At 46.8% G+C, this 25,274-nt stretch overlaps 1 protein-coding gene across 3 annotated transcripts in view; it reads left to right on the top strand.

Moving 5' to 3' along the window:
- The window catches only part of SOBP (sine oculis binding protein homolog), a 298,320-nt gene that overhangs the window by 86,302 nt on the left and 186,744 nt on the right, over window positions 1-25,274 (top strand). For all 3 annotated transcript variants that reach the window (XM_077289616.1, XM_077289617.1, XM_077289615.1), the window contains 2 exons: window positions 11,981-12,175; window positions 20,756-20,907. In XM_077289616.1, coding sequence (XP_077145731.1) covers window positions 11,981-12,175; window positions 20,756-20,907 — 347 coding nt within the window. The remainder of the gene's footprint in view (window positions 1-11,980; window positions 12,176-20,755; window positions 20,908-25,274) is intronic.

Raw genomic sequence — 25,274 nt, 5'->3', positions numbered from 1 at the left:
GCAAGTCCGGTCGGTCCGATGGCACTTCCAGAGTTCTCCTCACAGGTGGAAATCAGTGCCCTCCTTCTTAGCGCTATGTGTTGTAGTCCTTCCCTGCTGTGCTCACGGAAAGTACCCCACAACTGTTGTGTCTGTTTCTTAAGTTCGATTCACTGATGTTCTTCTCGTATTCCATCCCTCCCTGTTATTGAGGTTGGAACGGCACCCGTTTGTCAGGTAGGCCTGGAGTTCTTCCGGGACCCTAGAGACGCCCCTCTCCCGCAATTGCCCCCCAAGACTTCATAGGTGATGTGTGGTAGACAGCCCGCCTTAAACTGACTGCCCTGCCGCTGTTTGGAGTATGGCTTGAAGCTGTATGCTATTCCACTCCCTCGGCGTTCCGGCCACCGGTAATGCGCCTCAGTAGGATGTTGCTCCGGTCCTACAGCATGACCCCTACTGGTATTCTCCTTTTTGCTTGATCTCGTTTCTCACTCAGCACAATCTATCTCGCTTCTAGTCCTTTCTTGGGCACCGCCGCTATGCTGAGCAGGCACGGTCCCGTTACGTTCTTTCTAATGCCAAGCCTCTGTCAGGATCCCACCCCTGACAGAGACCCTACTGTCTCTTCCTCCACAACACCCTCTGCCACAAGGTGTTGCTTCGTTCAATCCAGTCAGCTTTCTCCTCTAACTTCCTGCCTGACCCCCAGTTTACCCACTATGGTGGGGAGTGGCCTAATGAATAGAACCCTTAGCTCCCCCCGGAGGCCCTGCGGTGAAATGTATTGGTGTCTGTGATACCTGATCAGATGAACTCCTTCAGTGCCATCGGACGCACCATGGCTCCCCATAGTGGCGGAGCCACAGTACTGCAACGACCAGGACTCTGGGGCGCTGCACTTGCAACTCCATTTTCAGCTTTTTCTGATTGGGTAATTACCTTTACCTATAAAACCTGGCCAGACCCTCTCTGTCTTGCCTGTGAAAGCTTTGCTTCCTAGCTCCTTCGAGACGCTGTGCGGAATTGGGGATTGTTGTTTCTACTAGAGATTGTTGTGTGCTGCTTTTTGAGGTGTATACTTTCCACTTAATTCATTTTCCCATTTGGTTAGTACCTGCCTATCCTTCCCTGTATACATCCCTACAATTGGTGAGTGTTTTTGTATGCAAGTTGCTTTTTGTTATTCCTGTTTGTCTTACGTGTTTATATACTAACATATCTGTCCCAGGCCTCCTGGAGGAGGGCGAGGGGACAGCTCAGGGTATAACAGGAGCATAGTAAGGTCGGAGACTCGGGCCTCTCTACCATCAAGAGTACCAGGGTTAGTTAGGGTCCCAGTTCCAGGGACATTTGGAGGTCCCTCTTCCTTCCTTACTGAAGACCGTCACAGTGTGACAGTTGGGTTATAAAAAAATCCTGATATCTGATGATACCCCATAGCACCATCAAATCCATTATCATCAAATGGAAAGCACACAGGAACTGCAATAAACCTGCCAAGAGAGGTTCACACTCAAACTCTCAGCCCGGGCAAGGAGGGAATTAATCATAGAGGCAACACAGAGACCAAGGGTAACCATGAGGGTGCTGCAGAGTTCCCAAGCAGAAATGGGAGTATCTGTCCGACCACAATAAACCGTACACTCCATAGAGGTGGTCTTTATGGAGGAGTGGTCAGAAAAAGTCTTTACTTACAAAAAAATTGTAAGGCCAAAATAAAATTAGACTCCCCAAATATATAGAGAAAGATGCTGTGGTCAGATGAGACTAAAATTGAACTTTTTTGCCACCAAAGTAAACGCTATGTCTGGCGCCAAACCAACACAGCTCATCACTCCAAGAACACCATATTTTTCATCAACAGGGACAAAACCTGTTTACGTCAGTGATTTGAGACTGGGATGGGGGTTCACCTTCCACCAAGGCAAAAGCATACCGCTAAAACAACACTCGAGTGGTTTAAGGGGAAACGTGTAAATGTTTTGGAGTGGTCTAGTCAAAGCCCAGGCCTAGTCCAATTGAGAATCTGTCGTCAGACTTGAAGATTGCTGTTCACCAGAGGAAATCATCTAACTTGAGGGAGCTGGAGCACTTTAACCGGGAGGAATGTGCAAAAATCCCAGTTGCAAGATGTGGAAAGCTCATAGAGACTTATTCAAAGCGACTTGTAGCTGTAATTGCCGCAAAAGGAGGTTCTACAAAGTACTGACTTTAGGGGGATGAACAGCTATGCACATTGAAGTGTTCATTTATTATTATTATTATTATTATTAATTTATATAGCACCATTAATTCCATGGTGCTGTACATGTGAAAAGGGGTTACATACAGGGTTATAGATATCGTTAACAGTAAACAAATTTACAGTGACAGACTGGTACAGAGGGGAGAGGACCCTGTCCTTGCGGACTTACATTCTTCAGGATAGTGGGGAAGAGACAGGAGGTTGGTGTGCTGCAGCACTGGTGGTGGTGAGGCGGCAGCTCGGGTGGGCATGGCAGCAGCTCGGGTGGTCGTGGCGGCAGCTAGGGTGGTCGTGACGTGGCGGCAGCTCGGGTGGTCAGTGACATGGCGGAAGCTCGGGTGGTCAGTGACATGGCGGCAGCTCGGGTGGTTGGTGACGTGGCGGCAGCTCGGGTGGTCGGTGACTTTGCGGCAGCTCGGGTGGTTGGTGACGTGGCGGCAGCTCGGGCGGTTGGTGAGGCGGCAGAATGGTTATTGCAGGCTGTAGGCTTTCCTGAAGAGATGGGTTTTCAGGTTCCGTCTGAAGGATCCGAGGGTGGTGGATAATCGGACGTGTTGAGGCATGGAATTCCAGAGGATGGGGGATATTCGGGAGAAATCTTGGAGGCGGTTGTGTGAGGAACGAATAAGTGTGGAGGAGAGAAGGAGGTCTTGGGAGGATCGAAGATTACATGAGGGAAGATAGTGGGAGATTAGTTCAGAGATAGGGGACAGGTGGATGGCTTTGTAGATCAGTGTTAGTAGTTTGAACTGGATTCGTTGGGGAATTGGGAGCCAGTGGAGGGATTTGCAGAGGGGTGAAGCAGGGGAGTAGCGAGGAGAGAGGTGGATTAGCCGAGCAGCAGAGTTGAGGACAGACTGGAGTGGTGCAAGGGAGTTAGCGGGGAGACCACAGAGGAGGGTGTTGCAGTAATCGAGGCGGGAGATGATGAGGGCATGCACAAGAGTTTTAGTAGATTGCGGGCTGAGGAAGGGACGGATTCTGGCAATATTTTTGAGTTTGAGGTGACAGGAGGTGGCAAGGGTTTGGATGTGCGGTTTGAAGGACAGGGCAGAATCGAGAGTTACCCCGAAGCAGCGGATTTCAGGTGCGGGAGAGAGTGTGATGCAGTTTACTATAATAGATAGTTCAGGTAGGGGGGATACGCGAGATGGGGGAAAGATGATGAGTTCGGTTTTGTCTACATTGAGTTTTAGGAAGCGACAGTTGAAGAAGGAGGATATGTCTGACAGACACTCCGGGATTCTGGATAGAAGAGAGGCGACATCTGAGCCAGAGAGGTAGATCTGAGTGTCGTCCGTGTATAGGTGGTACTGGAAGCCATGGGACTTTATGAGTTGTCCTAGGCCAAGGGTATAGATGGAAAAAAGTAGAGGCCCTAGGACAGAGCCTTGAGGGACTCCAACAGAGAGGGGGCGGGGTGAGGAGGTAGTGTGTGAGTGGGAAACGCTAAATGTGCGGTCGGAAAGGTATGAGGCAATCCAGGACAGGGCAAGGCCTTTGATGCCGAGGGAAGAAAGAATCTGTAGCAGTAGGAGGTTATCGACTGTGTCGAAAGCAGAGGACAGATCGAGAAGGAGGAGGATGGAGAACTGTCTGTTAGCTTTGGCTGTAAGTCATTAGTAATTTTGGTCAGAGCAGTTTCGGTGGAGTGGTGGGGGCGGAAACCAGATTGGAGGTTGTCAAGGAGAGAGTTAGATGAGAGGTGGGAGGAAAGTTGACCATGGACATGCAGCTCAAGGAGTTTGGAAGCAAACGGGAACAGTGATATGAGGCGATAGCTGGGCATAGCGGTTGGGTCAAGGTTAGCTTTTTTGAGGATGGGTGTGATGGTGGCATGTTTGAAGGCAGAGGGGAAAGTACCAGAAGATAGCGATAGGTTGAAGAGATGGGTTAGGGCTGGAATGAGAGTGTTAGTGAGGTTGGGGAGCAAGTGGGAAGGGATGGGGTCAAGTGCACAGGTGGTGAGGTGTGATTTGGAAAGGAGGCGAGTAAGTTCATTTATTTTGTCCTGTTTGTTGTTTGCTTCACAAGAAAAAGAAAACCAAATGTGTGCAGTTGTAGGCATGTTCTTTTCATGAACTGATGCAAGCCCAAAAATAAAAACTATGAAATTCCAGATTGCGAGGCAGCAAAAGACAAAAAATGCCAAGAAGGTGTAGAATCTGTTGAGTTGTGGGGTGCCAGTTAATATTAATTAACAATAGCTGCAGGATCTTTAAAAGGGGATTTATTACAAATAGGATATTTACAATTATATACATAAGGGAAACCTAACTAAGGGACAATGAAAGAGACAAGGTAATAGGAGATAGGAAGTGGGAAGAATGCCTAACTAGCATGGTGTGCTATCTTTATATTAGTCACACGGTCGGACATAGCCCATACATTACCCATCCCTAATAACACCTCCACATGAAGGTACCATCCAATCAGGTAACAACCTTTTGAGTTCTCCAGTTGCTGATGTGGATGCGTTCCTGAAGGTGGCACTCTTAGGTCCAGAATGGATTAGAAGGTCAAGCGTCAAACGTGATTGAAGTGGTCATCATCTTAATGCAGATGGCATCCTTGTATATAGCCTAAATGTAGTTTCATCAAAAAGGCCTGAGGACAGGTTCAAATTCCATTTAAGCTGGAGTCATGATGTCCATCAAGAACAATGATTTGTAATCCAAACACCACAGAGGTTATGTACCTTTCAAGGAACCAGAGATAGGATGTTCAATTTAAGAGCATTGGTTAAAGGTACCGTCACACTCAGCGACGCTGCAGCGATATAGACAACGAGCCGATCGCTGCAGCGTCGCTGTTTAGGTCGCTGTAGAGATGTCAAACACAGCAGCTCCACAACAATGCAGGAGCGATCCTGTGACTTAGCGGTGACTCACTTATCATTCTCACAGGTCGTTAGCTCCATGCTTAACATTGCTGACATCGTTGCTTTTGCTGTCAAACACGACGATAAACGCCGATCTGACGACCAAATAAAGTTCTGGACTTCTAGCTCCGACCAGCGATATCACAGCGGGATCCAGATCGCTGCTGCGTGTCAAACACAACGAGATCGCTATCCAGGACGCTGCAACATCACGGATCATTGTCGTTCTCTTTGTAAAGTTGTTTAGTGTGAAGATACCTTTAAGGTACCTTCACACTGAACAACTTAACAACGATAACGATAGCGATCCGTGATGTTGCAGCGTCCTGGATAGCGATATCGTTGTGTTTGACATGCAGCAGCGATCAGGATCCTGCTGTGACATCGTTGGTCGGAGCTAGAAGGCCAGCACCTTATTTCGTCGCTGGATCACCCGCTGACATCGCTGAGTCGGCGTGTGTGACGCTGATTCAGCGATGTCTTCACTGGTAACCAGGGTAAACATCGGGTTACTAAGCGCAGGGCCGCGCTTAGTAACCCGATGTTTACCCTGGTTACCAGTGTAAATGTAAAAAAAACCAAACACTACATACTTACATTCCGGTGTCTGTCGGGTCCCCCGGCGTCCGCTTCCCTGCACTGTGTCAGCGCCGGCCGGCCGTAAAGCAGAGCACAGCGGTGACGTCACCGCTCTGCTTTAGGGCCGGCGCTTACACAGTGCAGGGAAGCGGACGCCGGGGGACCCGACAGACACCGGAATGTAAGTATGTAGTGTTTGGTTTTTTTTACATTTACACTGGTAACCAGGGTAAACATTGGGTTACTAAGCGCGGCCCTGCGCTTAGTAACCCGATGTTTACCCTGGTTACCCCGGGACTTCGGCATCGTTGGTCGCTGGAGAGCTGTCTGTGTGACAGCTCTCCAGCGACCACACAACGACGAAACAGCGACACTGCAGCGATCGGCATCGTTGTCTATATCGCTGCAGCGTCGCTTAATGTGATGGTACCTTTATACTCCAAAACCACAGGGGTTATGCACCTTTCAAGAGGACAGACAAGATGGCAATCTCCCATGTAGATGCTCTCTTTATTCTATCAACAGAACAAAAGGCACCACACCACAGGACACACAATTCCCTTCCTGCCTCACAGGTTTTATGACTCCCCACAGCACATGGTTTATCCCTTTGACGTAGTTCTTTGATAATCTTTAGTTCTATACAGAGTTTGTGAATCAAATTGTCACCTCAGTCATTCATATTACATGTATTATCGAAATTGTCCATGTTGGGTTCCAACAGGGGGTGAATACTTTCGCAAGCTACTGTATAAAAGAATAACAAAAAAAAAACAACTAAACGAGTATAAAATCTTTTAAAAAAATCAAGATAACCAAGGTACAGATATACAGTAAATATAAGTTCAGCTCACTGTAGAAGACATCTTTTGGTGTTTGGAGCATAGGAAATGCTGAGTCAGAGCACAGGGCAATCACATAAAGAGGAGAAAATCCAGCTTAACGAATGGACAGTATGCAAAGTAGCGCAACAAGTTATTTGGGAAACACTGAATTAATTAGTGAAGCAATTGTGATATTATATATATATATATATATATATATATATATATATATATATATATATATATATATTGTATATATACACAGTGGGGAAAGAAAGTATTTTGTCAGCCACCAATTGTGCCAGTTCTGTTCTCACTTGTCTGATATGGCAAGATTTAGTTTGCAAATTATGGTGTAAAATAAGTATTTAGTCACCTAAAAACAAGCAAGATTTCTGGCTCCCACAAACCTGTAGCTTCTTTTTTAAGAGGCTCCTCTGTCCTCCACTCATTACCTGTAGTAATGGCACCTGTTTGAACTTGTTATCAGTATAAAAGACACCTGTCCACAACCTCAAACAGTCACACTCCAAACTCCACTATGGTGTAGACCAAAGAGCTGTCGAAGGACACCAGAAGCAAAATTGTAGCACCAGGCTGGGAAGACTGAATCTGTAATAGGCAAGCAGCTTGGTGTGATGAAATCAACTGTGGGAGCAATAATAAGAAAATGGAAGACAATGGACCACCGTAACAAAGGCTGCCATCAGTAACACACTACGCCACCAGGGACTCAGATCCTGCAGTGCCAGACATGTCCCCCTGCTTAAGCCAGTACATGTCAGGACCCATCTGAAGTTTGCTAGAGAGCATTTGGATTATCCGGAAGAGTATTGGGAGAATGTCATATGGTCTGATGAAACTAAAAATTAGAAATTAGAACTGTTTGGCAGAAACAAAACTTGTCATGTTTGGAGGAGACAGAATGCTGAGTTGCATCCACAGAACACCATACCTACTGTGAAGCATGAGGGTGGCAACATCATGCTTTGGGGCTGTTTCTCTGCAAAGGGACCAGAACGACTGATCCGTGTACATGAAAGAATGAATGGGGCAATGTATCGTGAGATTTTGAGTGCAAACCTCCTTCCATCAGCAAGGGCATCGAAAATGAAACGTGGATGTATCTTTCAGTATGCTAATGATCCCAAGCACACCGCCAGGGAAATGAAGGAATGGCTTCGTAAGAAGTCTCCAGATCTCAACCCCATAGAAAACCTTTGGAGGGAGTTGAAAGTCCGTGTTGCCCAGCGACAGGCTCAAAACATCACTGCTCGGGAGATATGCATGGACTAATGGGCCAACATATCACCAACAGTATGTGCCAACCTTGTGAAGACTTACAGAAAACGTTTGACCTCTGTCATTACCAACAAAGCCTACAACCTGCAGTAACCACCGATCGACCAAACCGCTGCATGACCAGCTCTATCCTCACCTACTGTATTCTCACCCATCCCTTGTAGATTGTGAGCCTTCGCGGGCAGGGTCCTCTCTCCTCCTGTACCAGCTGTGACTTGTATTGTTTAAGATTATTGTACTTGTTTTTATTATGTATACCTCTCCTCACATGTAAAGCGCCATGGAATAAATGGCGCTATAAATAATAATAATAATAATAATAATAATAATAATAATAATCTATAATATAACGCTGGGAGCGTCACTCTGTCCGAAGCCTCTATAGACTGCGCAAGCGCAAGCGCCGGCGCAGTCCGGACCGCACAGAGCGACGCTCCCAGGAGATCGCGGTATGTGTAAGCGCTGAACGCACACCGCGATCTCCACCGGACAAGCAGGGACGAGCCAGGAGGCGGAGGGTGAGTATACTTACCTGACCCGTTCCACCGACGCGCTTCCGGGCCGTGACTGTCCCCCTGCTCCCGGAATCGGCGCCTGCGCAGTCCGCGCTTTCCGGCGCCATTTTCTTGAAGACACATTGCAGTGTCTTCAAGAAAATGGCGCCGGAAAGCGCGGACTGCGCAGGCGCCGACTCCGGGAGCAGGACCAAGAAAATGGCCGCACCCAGCACAGCCGTCGCGCCCAGCACAGCCACGCACAGTCGCCCACAGCAACGCACAGCCGCCGCACCCAGCACAGCCGACCATAGCCGCCCACAGCCACGCACAGCCGCACCCAGCACAGCTGCCCACAGCCACGCACAGCCACCCATAGCCACGCACAACCGCCGCACCCAGCACAGCCGACCACAGCCACGCACAGCCGCCGCACCCAGCACAGCCGCCCACAGCCACGCACAGCCGCCCACAGCCACGCACAGCCGCCGCACCCAGCACAGCCACCCACAGCCGCCGCACCCAGCACAGCCGCCGCACCCAGCCATGCACAGCCGCCTACAGCCACGCACAGCCGCCGCACCCAGCACAGCCGCCCACAGCCACGCACAGCCGCCCACAGCCACGGACAGCCGCCGCACCCAGCACAGCCGCCGCACCCAGCACAGCCGCCCACAGCCATGCACAGCCGCCCACAGCCACGCACAGCCGCCGCACCCAGCACAGCCGCCCACAGCCGCCGCACCCAGCACAGCCGCCCACAGCCACGCACAACCGCTGCACCCAGAACAGCCACCCACAGCCGCCGCACCCAGCACAGCCGCCGCACCCAGCACAGCCGCCTACAGCCACGCACAGCCGCCGCACCCAGCACAGCCGCCCACAGCCACGGACAGCCGCCGCACCCAGCACAGCCGCCGCACCCAGCACAGCCGCCCACAGCCATGCACAGCCGCCCACAGCCACGCACAGCCGCCGCACCCAGCACAGCCGCCCACAGCCGCCGCACCCAGCACAGCCGCCCACAGCCACGCACAACCGCTGCACCCAGAACAGCCACCCACAGCCGCCGCACCCAGCACAGCCACCGCACCCAGCACAGCCGCCGCACCCAGCACAGCCGCCGCACCCAGCACAGCCACGCACAGCCGCCACAGCCACGCACAGCCTCCGCACCCAGCACAGCCGCCCACAGCCACGCACAGCCGCCTACAGCCACGGACAGCCACCGCACCCAGCACAGCCACCGCACCCAGCACATCCGCCGCACCCAGCACAGCCATGCACAGCCGCCACAGCCACGCACAGCCGCCTACAGCCACGCACAGCCGCTGCACCCAGCACAGCCGCCCACAGCCACGCACAGCCGCCCACAGCCACGCACAGCCGCCGCACCCAGCACAGCCACCCACAGCCGCCGCACCCAGCACAGCCGCCGCACCCAGCACAGCCATGCACAGCCGCCTACAGCCACGCACAGCCGCCGCACCCAGCACAGCCGCCCACAGCCACGCACAGCCGCCCACAGCCACGCACAGCCGCCCACAGCCACGGACAGCCGCCGCACCCAGCACAGCCGCCGCACCCAGCACAGCCGCCCACAGCCATGCACAGCCGCCCACAGCCACGCACAGCCGCCGCACCCAGCACAGCCGCCCACAGCCGCCGCACCCAGCACAGCCGCCCACAGCCGCCGCACCCAGCACAGCCGCCCACAGCCACGCACAACCGCTGCACCCAGCACAGCCACCCACATCCGCCGCACCCAGCACATCCGCCGCACCCAGCACATCCGCCGCACCCAGCACAGCCGCCGCACCCAGCACAGCCACGCACAGCCGCCACAGCCACGCACAGCCTCCGCACCCAGCACAGCCACGCACAGCCGCCCACAGCCACGCACAGCCGCCTACAGCCACGGACAGCCGCCGCACCCAGCACAGCCACCGCACCCAGCACAGCCACGCACAGCCGCCACAGCCACGCACAGCCGCCGCACCCAGCACAGCTGCCCACAGCCACGCACAGCCGCCCACAGCCACGGACAGCCGCCGCACCCAGCACAGCCGCCGCACCCAGCACAGCCGCCCACAGCCACGCACAGCCGCCCACAGCCACGGACAGCCGCCGCACCCAGCACAGCCGCCGCACCCAGCACAGCCGCCCACAGCCATGCACAGCCGCCCACAGCCACGCACAGCCGCCGCACCCAGCACAGCCGCCCACAGCCGCCGCACCCAGCACAGCCGCCCACAGCCACGCACAACCGCTGCACCCAGCACAGCCACCCACAGCCTCCGCACCCAGCACATCCGCCGCACCCAGCACAGCCGCCGCACCCAGCACAGCCACGCACAGCCGCCACAGCCACGCACAGCCTCCGCACCCAGCACAGCCACGCACAGCCGCCTACAGCCACGGACAGCCGCCGCACCCAGCACAGCCACCGCACCCAGCATATCCGCCGCACCCAGCACAGCCACGCACAGCCGCCACAGCCACGCACAGCCGCCGCACCCAGCACAGCCGCCCACAGCCACGCACAGCCGCCCACAGCCACGGACAGCCGCCGCACCCAGCACAGCCGCCGCACCCAGCACAGCCGCCCACAGCCACGCACAGCCGCCGCACCCAGCACAGCCACCCACAGCCGCCGCACCCAGCACAGCCGCCCACAGCCACGCACAACCGCTGCACCCAGCACAGCCACCCACAGCCGCCGCACCCAGCACAGCCGCCGCACCCAGCACATCCGCCGCACCCAGCACAGCCGCCGCACGCAGCACAGCCACGCACAGCCGCCACAGCCACGCACAGCCTCCGCACCCAGCACAGCCGCCCACAGCTGCCGCACCCAGCACAGCCGCCCGCACCCAGCACAGCCACGTCACATACAGCCGCCCGCACTCAGCACAGCCGCCCGCACTGATGGGGGCGCAGGATGGAGCAGCACGTGATAGGATGGGGGCGCAGGATGGGAGCACATGACAGGATGGGGATGAGGATGGAGCAGCACATGACACGATGGAGCAGCACATGACACGGTGGAGTGGCACATGACAGGATGGGGGCGCAGGATGGAGCAGCACATGACACGGTGGAGCAGCACATGACAGGATGGGGGCGCAGGATGGAGCAGCACATGACACGGTGGAGCAGCACATGACAGGATGGGATGCAGGATGGAGCAGCACATGACACGGTGGAGCAGCACATGACAGGATGGGGGCGCAGGATGGAGCAGCACATGACACGGTGGAGCAGCACATGACAGGATGGGGGCGCAGGATGGCGCAGCATATGACAGGATGGGAGCAGCACATACCAGGATGGAGACCATATTCCAATATAAATGCTCGCCACCCGGGCGTAGAACGGGTTCAATAGCTAGTAATATATAACAAAATACTGAGATGAACTTTTGTTAATGACCAAATACTTATTTTCCACCATAATTTGCTAGATAAATCTTGCCAAGTCAGACAAGGTGATTTTCTGGATTTGTTTTCTCATTTTGACTCTCATAGTTGTGTTCTACCTATGATGTCAATTACAGGCCTCTCTCCCCTTTTTAAGTGGGAGAACTTGTGCAATTGATGGCTGCCTAAATACCTTTTTCCCCACTGTATATAAAAATGTGTATGTTGAATTTATTGTTTTCTTTCTATTTCAGAAAATTCATTGCCAAGGCCAAAACTACTAGAGGAAAGTGTTATCTCACCATTCAATGCAAATCTAAATTATTCAGGGCTTGCTGCAGGAAATGGGTTCACAGAGCTACCAGCAGGATCAAACGATCATGGAAATCATGGAAATATGCCAATTGTTGTACCTTTAATTCCTCCTCCTTTCTTGAAACCACCAGCAGGTATACAATGACTTTATTTATATTTGTATAATGCGTGTTTGTAAAACTTGATGGATTGTGTTGCTGTAATGAATATAAATGTCCATATGCTGTTGTAAATAGATAGACACTTTAGCAATTAAGCACAAATTACACAAAATTTGAATATATTAAAAAACTCTTGTTAATTTAAACCATCCGGTGACCTTCACATTGTAGCTAAATTCAGCTGAAAAAAAATCTAATGATTTTGCTGCAAATCGGTACTGAACCTGCAGCAAAACCCATATTTATTGCATATTTTGCTGCAGATTTGTCATACATTTTATTTATTTATTTTACTCACTTATATAGCGCCATTAATTCCACAGCACTTTACAAACATTATTGGCCCTGTCCCCATTGGGGCTCACAATCTAGAATCCCTATCAGTATGTCTTTGGAATGTGGGAGGAAACCAGAGAACCTGCAGGAAACCCACACAAACACGGGGAGAACATACAAACTCCTTGCAGATGTTGTCCTTGGTGGGATTTGAACCTAGGACCCCAATGCTGCAAGGCTGCAGTGCTAACCACTGAGCCACCGTGCTGCCCCAATTTCAGCATTTATTCAGAAGAGCGCATACACTGCAGATTTTTGTATGGATTTTTCCAATCAGAAAATCCATGCGGTGTTTCAGTTCCAGCAAAGTGTGTAAGGCCCCTTTCACACATCAGTTTTTTCCGTCAGTCACAATCTGGCTTGACGGATCCATTGCAGATTGTGAAAAGCTGATACGACGGATTTGTTTTTTCGATTGATCCGACTTGCGGATCTGGCAAATTGGATCCTAAATAAATCGGAGCATGCTCAGTTAGGGTACTTTCACACTAGCGTTTTTTGCAATACGTCGCAATGCGTCGTTTTGGCAAAAAAACGCATCCTGCTTGCAGGATGCGTTTTTTCACCATTGACTAACATTAGCGACGCATTTGTGACGCATTGCCACACTTCGCAACCGTTGTGCGACGGTTGCGCCGTGTTGTGGCGGACCGTCGGATGCAAAAAACGTTAAATGTAACGTTATTTGCTGCCGACGGACCGCCATTTCCGACCGCGCATGCGCGGCCGGAACTCCGCCCCCACCTCCCCGCACCTCACAATGGGGCGGCGGATGCGCTGGAAAAATGCATCCGCTGCCCCCGTTGTGCGGCGTATACAACGCTAGCATCGGTACGTCGGCCCGACGCTCTGCGACGGGCCGAGTATGACGCTAGTGTGAAAGTAGCCTTAAAAAAAAATGGAATCCGTCACCGGATTCCATCATTTAATAGATCCGGCACCCATAGGCTTCCATTTGAGCAAACGACGGACGGCGACGGATCCGTCGCTGTCCGATTTTTCAACATACACAAAAAACGTTACTTTGTCCATCGTCTCCGGCCGCCGGACAAACAATTTTCGACGGATCCGGTGAACGACGGATGAAACGTGAGGCCATCCGTCGCAATCCGTCGCTAATACAAGTCTATGAGAAAAAAAAAACAGATCCGGCGGCATCAGTTGACGGATTGCGACTGATAGCAAAAAACTGAAGTGTGAAAGGGGCCTAAGTATTTGTAAGCCAAAATCAGGAGTGAGTGATAAATACAGAAGTGATTACACATTTCTATAAGGCCGGTTTCACACGTCAGTGGCTCCGGTACGTGAGGTGACAGTTTCCTCTCGTACCGGAGACACTGACACACGTAGACCCATAAAAATCAATGCATCTGTTCAGATGTCATTGATTTTTTGCGGACCGTGTCTCCGTGTGCCAAACACGGAGACATGTCAGTGTTCGTGGGAGCGCACGTTTTACACGGACCCAATAGAGTCAATGGGTCCGCGTAAAACACGGACCTCACACGGACATTCTCCGTCTGGGGTCCGTGTGGCGTGCCGGAGACAGCGCTACAGTAAGCGCTGTCCCCCCCACATGGTGCTGAAGCCGGTATTCATATCTTCCCTGTAGCAGCGTTTGCTATAGAGAAAATATGAAGAATAGTGTTAAAAATAAAGATCCATGTGTCCGCCGCCCCCCCACCCCCTGTGCGCCCCCCCGCTGGTCAGAAAATACTTACCCGCTCCCTCGCTCCTTCCTGGTCTGGCCGCGCCTCCTACTGTATGCGGTCACGTGGGGCCGATCATTTACAATCATGAATAGTCGGCTCCGCCCCTATGGGGGGTGGAGCCACATATTCATGACTGTAAATGATCGGCCCCACGTGACCGCATGCAGGAGAAGCCGCGGCCAGACCAGGAAGGAGCGACAGCCGACGGGGGACCCGGGTAAGTATTTTCTGACCAGCGGGGGGGCGCACAGGGGGTGGGGGGGCGGCGGACACATGGATCTTTATTTTAAACACTATTCTTCATATTTTCTCTGCAGCAAACGCTACTGCAGAGAGGATATGAATCGCAGCTTCAGCACCATGCAGAGTGGGTACCACACGCTCCGTGTGGTACCCACTCGCCATACGGGCGGCACACGTGTGCCGCAAGTATGGCCTCCGTGAGTTCCCAGGCACACGGACACGGATAACTCCGGTACCGATTTATTCCGGTACCGGAATTATCTGGACGTGTGGGACAGCCCTTATACCGATTTTGGGCTACACATCCTGATGTAAAATACTGACCAAATACTGAACATGTGAACATGGCCTAAGATTTTAATGCTTCGTCCTCATGCTGCATAAAACATTAACATTTGATGCCAATTTTAATTCTTTGTAGTGCATAGGCTGACGTACAATTGAACCTGCAACTAATTTGGATATAACTTACACAGTTTTTGCTGAAGATTCCTTGTAGAATTTTCCACAGATTTTTTTCTACTGAATTTACGGCCCGAGTGGCATAAATTAACTTGATGCTGATTTAAAATCCACACTGCAATATTATAAACAGATTTTATATGCAACATGTGGGTGAGACTTGTTAAAATTTTATCCATTTTTCGGTACAGTAATAAACTGCGGATTCTACACTTGAAAAATCTACAAACAATCCATTCTCTTTTAATATATTTGACAGTAAAAAAAATAAGATCAGAAAATGTCAGCAAAACACTATCTCATGAAACTAGTCTGCTCATATCATATTTTCTTCTTTTTAATTTTAATATTGTAGATATATGGTAATACTAGAAATGTTTTAATAAGAAACACAGTTATTATGTTTTTACTTTTTAAAAATCCTTGATAAATTTTAACATGAATTTATGTAAAAATGCGAAAATAGACCTAATGAAAAAAAATACATATACTTAATGAAAAAATGAAATACAAATCGGATAATATACAATTTAGCTATGACGTTTTCTGCTTATTAGTATATGCTCACAAATGTGTATTACATGATATGATCTTAAAATGTTACTCTTAAAACTCGCAAATGATAAAATAGCTATTATAAGATATTTTTATACTTCATCTCTAATTTTAGAACAGAGAGATAATTCTGAAATAGATATAAAATGAATAAATCAGATTCTGAAAAAAAAAATCTAATGCATGAGAATACAATGTTTTGATTATTCCTCTTGTACAATTCAGTAAAGAATTCATATTTCCTATATATTTGCTTTTTGCAATTTATTATTGAATTTATACTGACCCTGAAATAATTAGGAGCTACAATGGAATGCGAGAGGTTGGTGACCACAACTACATAAATGATCCAGATGATAGTTCATACGCCCTCAAATAAGAGAAGATGTCAGTGAATGAGGTCTCATTCGCAACACTGTATTGAAACATTTGAGAACTTGATGAATAGCTTTGTCAATTAAATCAGTATGTATCGGATCTGTACTTGTTGTAGTTGCATCATCTCTGGCAGAAATCAGATGTGGGAGAAAAAGTAGGGTAGTTCAACTGCTAAACTACAGCAGAAAGCCGATAGCCACTCTTGCAGACCCTTGCATGAGAACCTCTAGTGGGCATTTACCTCTGCAACCCTAGCCCCTTGTCTGATACAGCATCTCCTGCAATCAGTTGTAAATATTACCGGGAAATGGAGCTACTAGATAGTGATGGTGTCACTTTCAACTTTAAGTGGAGTCTTTTTTTTTTTTAAGTGAAATGTAATACATATTTTCCCTGTTGCCAAACACAGAAAGGAAAATTAGCTTCAATGGGTTGCCCAGCTTTGGGGTACAAGTCGGCAGTCATTGTATGTGACTGCAGACTTCTGAATCCTCACATTGTGCGCATTGCGTGCAGTGAGGATTCTCCGGTGCTGGTGCTGTAAGCAGTCGGTCATGTGACGTCATCTATCTGCATACTCCTGGCCACATTCAAACTAAACGTGTCTGGCCTCGCTCAATACACTTTCATTGAGTGAGGTTGTGAATGTCTAGTAGGCATGTGACCGAATCTTTGTGAATCACATACTTGCGGTCACATGCCCGCCTTCTTCCGCCTACCGAAGACAGTGCGTGCGATGTGAGGATTCACAAGTCTACGTTCACATAGAGTGATTGCAGACTTGTACCCTTAAAAGTACAGTCAAATAAATATCTGCATCAACTAACATTAATCTGCATCAACTACAATTAACTCTACATTTAGGACCCTCCAAGCACCTTCTATGCATTTGATCCAATCATGTTTAAAATGCTTAAATATAATGGGAAAGCCTATTCATGAAGATAGAAGACTGTGACCATCGGTATATGAGCAGAATTGAAAGGTTTTATGTGTATAGGGTAACCCAAGCTTAGTCTTGCTCATGACAACCCAACCAATGCTATTTCTGTATATCTGACCAATGTGACCTGAACTGGGAAGTCCATTGTTATTGACAACTTTAATGCCTTAGTCTTTACAGTGAAAACTTTGCTACATAATAGATCCATACTAGTATGTCATTTATAAGTGTATGCATTATCCACTGCAATATTTCTTATTTATCTATTTACTACAAGAAATGACATGATATATTTTCATATATTTCAAGTAAATTATTTACATCCAACCTTAAAGTTTGTCAAAATGAATCTTTTATTGCATAATAAGGTATCTGTTGCGTGTTATCATGTAATGTATTTCCTTTTAGTTGGGCTTTTTGCCAAGACTTATAAAATGGTTTTCTTTTACACGGTTAGATGAGAGAGCACTTTATGGTGATTGGATCCTATTTTCCTGTCTACCAAAATCTTTTTCCTTCTCTCATGACCTTCTATCTCTTACCGGAGACACCCCATTCTCATGTCGTCTTATTCACACAGTCACAAAGTTACTATTCAATCTTCTGATATATTCAGTTTCTTCACATGTTCAACCTTGCTCTCATATCTCACTTATGTAGCTAAATTCTCACACTCAAGACTCGCTTATCTGGACGTGTAAATTTAGTTTTTGTTGAAGGACACGGATCATTATTGACTTATTTTACCCACCCCTCTTACAACATTGTTCCATCTTCTTGCATAAATAAGGAAAATGATCACCTTTAAATCTCTACATTAAACCTTGTAGACTATTCTTGCAGTGCATACTTCATTTTAAAGGCTAAATAAAGATTAATTTTGTTTAAATAAGTTTTTGTCCAGCAAGGAAAGTTGTGAAACTTTGCAAATCAATTTATTTGTACACGCCATGTGGCTTCATTCCTTTTTAATTTTTTTTAAATCATGTACGGGCTTTCAAACCCCTGTTTTTCCCCAGTCTATTTTCCTGCCTTCAGCTGTATTGATAACATACTCATTTGGAGTACTGATGCTGGCAGTGAAAGTGTCAGCACCTACTTCCTCCTCTCAGAGGTCTGCTTACCAGAACAATCTCCTGCAGCAGGCTTGGCAGACCCTCCCTGACCCCTGTATAGTATTCTGTAATGGAAGCAAAGTTAATGCTTCCATTACAGTATACAGGGGGCAGTGAGGGATTGTATACTGACACACACCACAGACATGATTTATCTTACTGCAGTGTGAGGATAGAGCGCTAGCTGAGCTCACTAACTCTAATAACAAGCAAGCCTGCCGCAGAAGATTGTTCCGATAAGTGCAACATTGAGACAGATGCTGCCCTATCACTGCCAGCATCCGTACTCTGCATGAGTATGTTCTAATGTCAGTGCAGCTAAAAGCAAGCAAATAGAATGGGGAAAAGCAGGAGTTTGGAAGCTATCCCCTAATAAAGTTTGCAAAATATCATAGCTTTCCATTCTGATTTCTGAATAAAATGCTACACATTTTTTTTTTTTAAATTAGAGTTTAGTTACTCTTTATGTCTAACATAAGATGCATGTACTGTTCATATAGATCACGCACAGTGCCTTGAAAAAGTATTCATATCCCATGAACTTTTCACATTATGTCACAATATACCAACAAACTTAAAGGCCGCCTGTCAGCAGGACTGTGCACAGTAACCTACAGACAGTGTCAGGTCAGCGCCGTTATACTGATTACAATGATACCTGGGGTGATGAAATCTGTCTTGTGGTTGTTGTGTAATCTTTATTTTCAGTTTTTAGTTATTGATATGCTTGTGCTTTGGGGGGTGGCCTGTGGGGGTCTTCATGTGGTGCTCTGATTAGCTATTCATAATGCAGACTGCTGACAGGTCACCGATCCCTCACTGACCTGCCCCCTAGTTTACATAATGTATATATTATATATACATTGAAAAAAAATCCCCTTCTGCAGGCAGGCGCCATGGTGACATGATCATGTTTATAATGTGTATTTCATTCTTTTATTTAATTGTATCCATAAGTTCATTAAAAAAATGAAAAGTTTGAAAATGGTGCCGGCCTCCCAAGCTTGTTAGAATTGACTCTTACTTTCAAAGAAGGCACCCTCACACCATGTTATTTCTCCCACTCTCACAATCTCTATTCCCATCAGTTTCTATCACAGTATTACTTAGATCACAGTTTCTTATATTTAGACCTTGCTTTCCAGAGTCTTGTCTACCCTCTGTCCACTGTTCTAAGTTTTGTTTCCACATCTAGGTCACTTGATCTAAAGGGTTCTGCCTCTTTGTCACTGCTCTCTGGGCCTCTGCCACTGATCCCTGCATTTCAAGGGTTTGGTTTTCCAGGGCTCTATCTCTTAAATGTACTTTTTCAGTTATGTGCTCTCAACAACGGATGTTCAGACCATTTTTCAAGCCTCCTCTACTGTAGACTGTACTGCCCACAGAGATCCAGTGCCAGCAAATTCTATAGGTCTAACACCCTAGGCTGACAATACACCTCAGTATTCATAGGTCTATGACAAATCATATGCTGCACCCTCAACCCAACCTACACCATAAACTATATAAATCCTAGACAACTGATGGTCAATTGCTAGCTCTTTGATTCACTCACAAGGCGTCATTTAATAGAGCTCCTAAACTGCCTTAAGTTCTGAGGTCTGCACATGCTTCCCCATCTTCTCTCTACAGCTTCTCACAGGCCTTTACGTCATGTGTCCTGATAGCTGGTCTTCCACTTTTGGTCATCCTGTACCTATTGCAGAGGGACTAGCTGCTGCTCCAAGTGTCCACGGTCCCAAACTATCACTCTCCCTGACTAAACACTCAGGTTTAGCAATGCCCATGGTAAACTGCACATTCCCTAAATATCACCAATCTTCTACTCTGTATAATCATTTCTCTGTGCTCCACTCCTGATTTCACCGTCCTCCATACCTACCTTGTGATTAAGGTACATGACACAAAAAGGATAAATAGGCAGTCCATACTCTCTAACAATCTGGGATAACAAATGCCACCCTTGTTTAGCTGTCCAAATCCTATGTTGTCAAATTTGGATGGGTTTGTCAGTATAAGTCCGTGGGCAACCAAAATGTTAACACTGACGGCTGTAAAATGTTGCTTCTAATTTTTGTAAACATTTGAGCAACAGAATTAGATCACATCTGTAATAAGTTGGATAGACAGCAACAGTTTCTCATGGTTCATATAAACAGGTCACTCATATGATTTCTTTATTCAGTATTTTTTAAGGATACCCAAGAATTACTGTCGACGTCAGAGGTGTCAAACTGCATTCCTCGAGGGCCGCCAACAGGTCATGTTTTCAGGATTTCCTTGTATTGCACAGGTGATAATTTAATCACCTGCACAGAATGATTCCAGCACCTTGTGGAATGCTAAGGAAATCCTGAAAACATGACCTGTTGGCGGCCCTCGAGGAATGCAGTTTGACACCTCTGGTCTACGTCACCTCATACAGTGCAGCTGATTCAGTGTTCAGGGAAAATTTAAGAGTCACGTCTATTTTCTTCCAAGTGGAAGTGTACTATTAATCAGTTTCCAATATATATTGTGACTTTCTGTCTAGAAATAAAAAAACAGTCTTTGCCCAGATCTCCTGACACATATCTTTCCATATGTGGGAAAATTGTAAGAAATCAGATATTCCTATACTAAGCTAAGCTAGGAATACATGGAGTAATGACCATTTCATTCACATATACTCTACTTTTAGTGGTCCTGTTCCTGTGTATCACTTTTAACTAGACTGTCATAGGCTATACGTGCCACTCTGCTACTGAAGCATGGATATATTTGCCAATTATAATGATACAAAACATGTCGTGTTTCTTCTATGCTACAGAGGATGATGTGTCAAATGTACAAATCATGTGCGCCTGGTGCCAGAAAGTGGGGATTAAGCGCTATTCTCTGAGCATGGGGAGCGAAGTGAAAAGCTTCTGCAGTGAAAAGTGTTTTGCAGCCTGCCGAAGAGCATACTTCAAGAGAAACAAGGTAAGAAATACAATAAAAATCACCCAAAAAGCACCTAGGTATATTTTGCAGGCTTATATGTGGTTTTCAACAGACACATTTGCATGGTAAAATATAATGTCGTAATATCATTGCCTTTGATTTTACAACACCTTAGTAAACAAATGGTATCTTTCTGCAGGATTCATGTTTAGATTTCATGTTTTACAGGTTACACAATTTACATTTAAATCATAATACCTTTATTAGTGCACAACATTTTCCATTATATTTACATCACATTATTGTAACCTCATTCAGACAGATCAGATTAGGATCTATTGTACTGTAAATTTAATTTAGCAGAACGGCAGAGGGATGCAGGTGTCCCATTCAAAATATAGATACAGTGTCTTTTCTACTTAATATTTTTAGCAGATTTGGTGCAGATCCAGAGCCTGCGCTACTAGATAATAGGCATGCTATATATGCTGCCCAGAAGTCTTCTCAGGTATGGTAGTGTAATTTGTTGTAGAGTTTCATTGTGTAGAATCCAAACAAAATCTACAATAAATCAACTGCCTAATTTTATGGCGGTGCATTTGGCAGCCTTCTTATTTTCCATGGAACTAGTCAAAGGTCAGCTTCAGCGGTCAAGTTGTATATTTAACCCCTTCATGATCCTGGGTATTTTTGTTTTTTCTTTTTCGTTTTTTGCTCCCCTGCTTCCCAAAGCCATAACTTTTTCCATCAGTATGGCCATGTGAGGGCTTATTTTTTGCGGGACGAGTTGTACATTTGAATGACATATTTGGTTTTAGCATGTCATGTACTAGAAAACAGGAAAAAAATTCCAAATGCGGTGAAATTGCAAAAAAGTGCAACCCCACACTTGTTTTTTGTTTGGCTTTTCTGCTAGGTTCACTAAATGCTAAAACTGACCTGCCATTATGATTCTCCAGGTCATTATGAGTTCATAGACACCAAACATGTCTAGGTTATTTTTTATCTAAGTGGTGAAAAAAAATTCCAAACTTTGCTAAAACAATAACATTGCGCCATTTTCCGATACTCATAGCGTCTCCATTTTTCATGACCTGGGGTCGGTTGATGGTTTATTTTTTGCGTGCTGAGCTGACTTTTTTAATGATACCATTTTGGTGCCGATACGTTCTTTTGATCGCCTGTTATTGCATTTTAATGCAATGTCGCGGCATCCAAAAAAACGTAATTCTGGCGTTTCAAATTTTTTTCTCACTACGCCGTTTAGCGATCAGGTTAATCCTTTTTTATTGATAGTTCGGGCGATTCTGAACTCGGAGATACCAAATATGTGTATATTTGATTTTTTTTATTGTTTTATTTTGAATGGGGTGAAAGGGGGGTGATTTAAACTTTTATATATTTTTTTTTCATATTTTTTTAAACATTTTTTTTTATTTTTGCCATGCTTCAATAGTCTCCATCTGAGGCTAGAAGCTGGCACAACACTATCACCTCTGCTACATAGAGGTGATGCACAGATCACCTCTATGCAGCAGAATTACAGCATTGCTATGAGCGCCGACCACAGGGTGGTACTCATAGCAATCTGGAATCAACAACCATAGATGTCTCAAGGAGACCTCTGGTTGTTGTGCTGACGCATCGCTGACCCTCGATCATGTGACGGGTCAGTGATGAGCGCTTTTCCGTCCGGATGGCCGGAAGCGGTAGTTAAATGCCGCTGTCAGCGTTTGACAGCGGCATTTAACTAGTTAATAGCAACGGGTGAATCGCGATTCCACCCGCCGCTATTGCGGGCACATGTCAGCTGTTCAAAACAGCTGACATGTCCCGGCTTTGATGCGGGCTCACCGCCGGAGCCCACATCAAAGCAGGGGATCTGACCTCGGACGTACTATCCCTTCCGAGGTCAGAAAGGGGTTAAAGAGGTGCTATCTCCTCCTTGGAAACCTCATGAAGTAAAAGAAGACCCAAATATAAAGTTTTCTTATTTATAGCTAGAGAGAGGAAGGCTAAAATCAGGGCTGTCTGCTGTCTCACTATTTTGACAACTGTGCGAGACTTCTTGCTTCAAAGCTGGAAGATTTCACTGTGGCGGGGGAGAATATGAGTGTGCAGGAAGTTAACAGAGGTGAAGCGGGGATTTGTGCTGCTTTCTTACTGCATGATTAATGTTCTAACGTCAGAAGCAATGTAAGATGGAAAATTGTGTGTTAAAGGGAATCTGTCAGCAGGTTTTGCTACCTCATCTGATAGCAGCACAATGCAGGCAAAGAGAAGCTGAATCCAACGATTTATCACTTAGTTTAGTCGGTGCAGACGTTCTGACACAGTCAGAGTTTTTAGATTTAGCAATACCACAGAGATTCCCACCCAGGCTCTGTATATACAATGTCATTAGACAGTGAGGTGCCTATCACAGGAGGGGAAACGTTGGACTAGCATGCACGCGCTGCTGTGTCACAGCAATGATAAGCTCCTGTTGGATTTTTTTTCATCACTTAAATAAAAAAACCTATGCATGTTTGGTATCTACAAACTCGTAATGACCTGGAGAATCATAATGGCAGTTTGGCATAATTAGCATTTGGTAAACATGGTAAAAAAAATCTTAAAAACAGTTGTGTAATTGCACTTTTTTTGCAATCTCACCGCACTTGGAATTGTTTTCCCATTTTCAGTACACGATATGGTAAAACCAATGGTGCCGTTCAAAAGTACAACTTGTCCCGCAAAAACAAGCCCTCACATGGCCATATTGACAGAAAAATAAAAACGTTATGGCTCTGGGAAGAAGGGAGCAAAAAACAGAAACACAAAAAGAAAAAGGGCTGCGGCATGAAGGGGTTAATGGAAATCTGTCAGCGGGTTTTGCTTTGTAATCTGAGGACAGCATGAGCTAGGGATTAAAACACTGAATTAAAGATATGTCATACATCAAGCTGTGTGATGTTGTTTACTGAGGCTGCCGTCACACTAGCAGTATTTGGTCAGTATTTTACATCAGTATTTGTAGCCAAAACCAGGAGTGGAACAAATAGAGGAAAATTATAATAGAAACATATGCACCACTTCTGGATTTATCACCCACTCCTGGTTTTGGCTTACAAATACTGATGTAAAATACTGACCAAATACTGCTAGTGTGACGGCAGCCTGAGACTGAAGGTTTCTTCACCTGGTATAATTGCTGTGGCTATCTGGCATGAGGGCAAGTGTCTGACTCCGCCCCTTTCTGTGATAATCAGCTCACTGTCTATAGAGTATGTACACAGAGAGCATGGTGTGGGTGGGGTTAGCTCTCAGCTGCGCTACATTGTTAAATCTAAAAACTGATTGTGTCAGAACTGCTGCACACATTAAACTAAGTGATACATCTTTGGATTCAGGGTCTCCGTGCCTATATCATACTGCTCTCAGATGCGGTACCAGAAACCCAGAAACCTGCTGATAGATTCCCTTTAATTAGGGTGCAGACTATGCCGATGACTTTTTACATGGCTAATTAATAGTAATATTCTATGTGGAGTAAAATTCTGGCTCCTGGTTGGAGGTAAAAAAATGTTTTACCGAAAGATGCATTTCACTGATTTTCTTCGCAATAGGAGGCATTGGAGAAATAACCATGTTTATGCATCAGTTTAAGTGAATTTTTAGAAAAAATAGATTGCTTCTAGCACTGTATTGTATTGACCATCGAATCGGAAATTGACAAAAACAGGCTCATCCTGGCCAGAACTGAGCACAATTGCCTCCACTCAGTTTTTATCTCCCAGAAAAGAATAACTCACCACTTTTTAGCCTAATCTGGTAAAATGATGGTAAAACATTTTTCTTTGGAATCTAAAAATCTAAAGGATTTTTCCTGATTTGCTAATGTTACTTTTTCTCAGAACTGTCTGTTTAGCTATCTCAAGTGCCTTTCCCCTTGCAATAACAGCTGTGAAACGTCTTTTGTTATCCTGCATAACATACAGTACTTTCCCTATCAGGATGCCAGTACCACATCCCATAATGTGGCCTTAAAATATGACTTCACAATGCAGAATAGATATTTATCAAACCACTAAAAGACCTACTTTGTACAACATGTAGGCAGGTGCTGCCTTATCTTTTTATTTTCATAAAGTGGGCCATTTAACTTTTTTATAAAATATCTTCTACCCTCATATATGTGCTTCCAATTGTTGAGTGCAGGCCTGAGGCTCCCACCGCTCCCTCAGAAACCAGCTCTGAGGCACCACTCTTCAGGCAGAAGCCTTCAGCTCCTGCATGAGCAAACACAAAGAGCAGTGTACATGCTCAGCTGAGAGTCTATGAGCCCATGCTCTGATCCGTATACAGGCATTGCTCTTTATATATGACATCGGGCATAATTATTTTTACATCCAAATTCAGAAGAA

Source organism: Ranitomeya variabilis, chromosome 2 (genome assembly GCF_051348905.1).
Source record: "Ranitomeya variabilis isolate aRanVar5 chromosome 2, aRanVar5.hap1, whole genome shotgun sequence".
In the NCBI taxonomy this organism is placed as follows: domain Eukaryota; kingdom Metazoa; phylum Chordata; class Amphibia; order Anura; family Dendrobatidae; genus Ranitomeya; species Ranitomeya variabilis.
The sequence above is the reverse complement of the archived record's forward strand: the minus strand, read 5'-3'. Positions and strand labels throughout refer to the sequence as shown.